We start from the raw sequence: 4,473 nt of genomic DNA on the forward strand, positions 1-4,473 counted from the left end.
TTTTATTTCTGTTTCAAGGTATGCTTCAATTGGTTTTGGCCAACACTACCACGACTACACCACCACCCACCACCATAACTACCACCACCAATACCACCATCATTATAAACACTACCACTACCACCATCATCACTAAATCAACACCACCACCACCACCATTACTACAACCATCTCCACCACGACCATCTCCATCATCATCATCATCATCATCATCATCATCATCATCATCATCATCATCATCATCATTATCATCGCAAAGTCCCAGGTTTGCCAGGATGAGGGTCATTTAAATCGACCGATATTTGAAGGACGAGTTCTCTGGCCAAATTTTTCCAAATATGGCCGAGTAATCGTTGGGTTCTTTCGCGCCGAATTCCAGCTCGCTCTGCAGAAGCTGGTGGACTCAATTTTATCTTTATATTTAACTAGTCCTTACCGCCAATTAACATCGGATTTGGTACGTTATGAGTCTTAGCACGCATTTTGCCATCTCCCGAGGGATGCCTAAAAGTTCGAATTACACAAACGATATCAATAATTCCCACAAAACCATATTTACAGCTTGGCAACCAAACATTTATTTGAGTTTAAAATCATTACCAGCCATTTTCAGAATTAACCTAAAAACTTCCCACCCATCCAATACAAATATAGATATTTCTTACTCAAAAAGAAATGCAACAAGTACATTCTATACATAATAATATTGATCGTCAAAACGAGCCCTACAACACAGTGCCAAGCTTTTATAACTAAGAAAACGTTTTCTTTAAATTAGGTGATGTACAAAAGAAATTAGAGCGTGAAAATTGTTGGTTTCTTCGTAACGAATATAACGATTTTCTTATGGGTGGTAAGGAAAGGGTTAAAGTTTCTTCAAGATTCTGAAACTCTCAATTTACATTTGTACATATTACAGTTTATAACTTTGACAAGTCATTGTGTAACAGAATTGTTTTAATATTTATCAATATGATGGTTATCTTTGTGTCGTGTCTACTGTATCACAATTACATCCCGTTGTCACGACCTTAGAAGGGCGATAAGAAATATCACTAAACAATGCGCTACTATATTAAATGCATCACACAGATAAAGCGGATTTTAATGACATGTGGGGGGACTAAATTATAGACAATCAAGTCAAAGGAAGCTAATATATGAATATCAATCACTTAGGGACAACCTGATGTGTCTATTTCCCCTCTATGGGTAAAATCAACAAAATTAAGACTGACTATCACAAAAGGCCAAATTTCACATCGCTTATAAATCAGTGGAAGTTGTTCTGTCTTGCACTAATGACACGAACAAATATAATCAACTATTATCAATTCATCAATTTTTGATTTTCAGTCACAAAACTTAATGCAAACAAACAAAATTAAAAAGGTTCCTTTGAATACTTTGTTTAACCGTGTGTGACTGTAGATGTGATATAGATATGACATCATGTACAACAAAGGTCTTGGGAATTCTGAAGAAACGATTAAAAGTCTATCATTAATCAATAGATAATCGATACCATTTATCAATAGATAATCGATGCATATCTAATCAGAAATCCATGTTATCTTCTTACACAAACGATTCTTTGTCATTTACAAACATTTATCTTACGATTCAAACTGTTATCTACACCGTCATATCTACACATTAATGGTCAATAAGATTCATTAGTCTGATGTCACATCCGCCCAGCAACCAGCAGCTTGGTTCTAAAAAAAAGAAAATCCCTACTTTTTATTCTTCATGATGGATAGATCTTTTTCACATGTCATGTGATCAGAATGTACAAAAGTCAAAACATGATCAGATTTATAATGTTTTTCTCCTATGGATAACTTTTATGCTCGTCGGAGAAGTATTTCATAAGGCGGTGATGGAGATAATTGCTTTCGCCATTGTTCCGATAGTTCAGAACTAGTTACTATGCTTGATTACGAGGAAGTGACGTCTTTACTGTTGAACCCTATTGAAATCATAGTTAAACAATCATATCCCTGTTTCTGTAGCTTAACATAGAATCATAAAATTCCTTGCTAGTTCTGTTTGATTAAAGATGCTAGATTCTCACAGACTGTATTTCGGTTCCTCAAAGCTTACAATCGCTACTTACAGACACTCTAACTTGATGGTTTCATTTTTCTTTCTGTTTTTTTCCCACCGGTCAGTATAAAAACTGAAGAAGGTAGGCGTGGCTACAACATCTGCAAGCCCCGCCCTCTTTGATTATGTGCGTCATGGAATCTCCCACTCAGAAATATGGATACCTTGATGTTAAACAGAGTTCAAAGGTCAAAGGAAGGAAGCTGAAGGTAATACCAAATATGGAAAGCAGGGTCAAATTGCCATTCATATCCAGTGTTTTGAAATAAATATCATACTTATTAAACCTTTTTATAAAAGAAATCATTTTTTATCCTTTTTATCGTCATATCAGTGCGGCTATGTAGTCTTGTGGTATGACACTCGCCTTCGGATCATAAGGTCCTGGTTTCGAGCCTCGCTCGGCGCATAGTTGAATTCTTGGAAAAGGCTCTTTACTCATATTCTATCACCGTACTCAGGTGTAAAATGAGTATCTGGCCATTAACAGCGTTGTCTATGTCGGAAAAAAATTTGTTTCGTTCTACATGTTACGTGTTGATGTTGGTCAGGGACCCCTTGTAAAGCATTTTGAGCACGTTTAGTGGATATTGCGCTATATAAAAGCTCATTTAAAAACTAAGGATAGGGTTATTTAAACAATATTTTGGATACAGTGACATCAACTGCCGTACGTTGGACAAAAACATGGATTGAAAAACTGGCAAGAAAAGTTGTACCCTTCAACTATCAATGAATTTAAACGATTCAGGGGCGTGGCTATATTGGTTTATTTGGTGCCTGGCACCACTCCCTCTCTTAAAAATGGATTACATTATCTTAAAACAAAATAAAACTGAGAAATCGTCTCTATACTGCCTCTTACTTATTTGAGTAAGTCTGTTCTTTAATTCTTTTTTCTTCTTTTGTTTCTATAAATATAGCACGTTTTAAGTCATTTTCCTCTGATTCTAGCACCACCTTATACTGTAAGCATGCCACGCCACTGATCCCCATCTTGGTAAAAAAAACTCTCAAACCTGGAACTTGGCAAGGTTCTAGCTTTCATAGTATTTGCCAAGGTGTGGGTCATTTTAAACCGATCGATATTTGAAAGACGAGTTGTCTGGCGAACTTTTTAGATACGCGTTTTTGTTTTTTCCAGAGTACATGGTTGTCTGGTTAAACCCTTTCCTTACCAACTATAGGAAAATTGTCACTTTCGTTACGATACAACCAACATTTTTCTTATCCAAATTTCTCTTGTACATTATAAAACTCAAAGAAAATGTACAGTGTGTTGTAGAACATGTTTTGCTCAAGATATTATTATTAGCAAGAATTTTATTGCTATTATATTATCTGAGTGATAAAAATATATTTTGTGTTAGTTGCGTGTGAAGTTATGGGGAAAATCTTGAAAATGGCTGGTAAGGAGAGGGAAAATGGAAATTCTAGTTTAGTCAGATTGAGAAAATCAGTATCCTCAATTAAAAACTAACCCCAGTATCACACATTTGACAAAGATCTCTATTTTAGCATTTGAACCACCTCGATATAATACCGTTTTGAGCCGATGGGTCACATTTTAATGTCGAGTAAAAACAAAGGAAATGCTATTTTAAGATACTTAAGAATCTTATGATTTATTTAGTTCTGAATTGATTATTATTCTCTCAACTGAAAATGACTAAAATTTGTATGTGGAAAAATATGTTTAAGTAAGATACTGACATGCAAGTTTGGAAACAAATTTCGATTTGTGGTATGAAGAAGGTATTATCTTATTATCCTATATATCTTATCATATCTGTTCCAGTAACAAGCAAATCCATAAAAAATATTACACCATTTCCTGTAAATTCTTTACCAGAACTGGAAAAGACGATGGGTAGTCCTCACCAAGATGACAGACATGTCTTCGGACCAAATTGTGGCCAAAATTGACCTCTACGAAAACGAGACTGTCTGGTTGACCAATCGTAGTGAAAAGACGACCTACATCCTCGATCACGTGACCTCAATCCAGAAGTCTATTTCAAGGACACATCCCCACGCCTTTGAAGTCATACAAAAACATCCAGAGTTGGTTTTCAGCGGCAATTCTGAGATTGATTCTTTCAGTTGGATTCTCACGCTACAGCAAATCTTTACGCCTCACATGGTGGAGATGAAAAAAGGTTTGTATTCGAGTCATAATTATATAACCCCTCCTCCTCCTCCTCCTCCTCCTTCTTCTTCTTCTTCTTCTTCTTCTTCTTCTTTCTTCTTCTTCTTTCTTCTTCTTCTTCTTCTTCTTCTTCTTCTTCTTCTTCTTCTTCTTTTCTTCTTCTTCTTTCTTCTTCTTCTTCTTCTTTCTTCTTCTTCTTCTTCTTCTTCTTCTTC

General features: G+C 35.6%; 1 protein-coding gene across 1 annotated transcript; it reads left to right on the top strand.

Annotated features, from left to right (window-relative positions):
* Positions 1-1,707: 1,707 nt before the first annotated feature.
* Positions 1,708-4,268, top strand: LOC144961972 (uncharacterized; the record flags this gene model as incomplete). Its single annotated transcript, XM_078894977.1, has 3 exons — positions 1,708-1,792; positions 2,175-2,318; positions 3,962-4,268. Coding segments are annotated over exons 2-3 (391 nt in total), but the record flags the coding sequence as incomplete, so codon positions are not given.
* Positions 4,269-4,473: the final 205 nt, after the last annotated feature.

The sequence above is a fragment of the Berghia stephanieae genome, unplaced genomic scaffold, assembly GCF_034508935.2.
Source record: "Berghia stephanieae isolate SIO BIC M18660-M18661 unplaced genomic scaffold, UCSD_Bste_1.3 scaffold5174, whole genome shotgun sequence".
Lineage (NCBI taxonomy): Eukaryota > Metazoa > Mollusca > Gastropoda > Nudibranchia > Aeolidiidae > Berghia > Berghia stephanieae.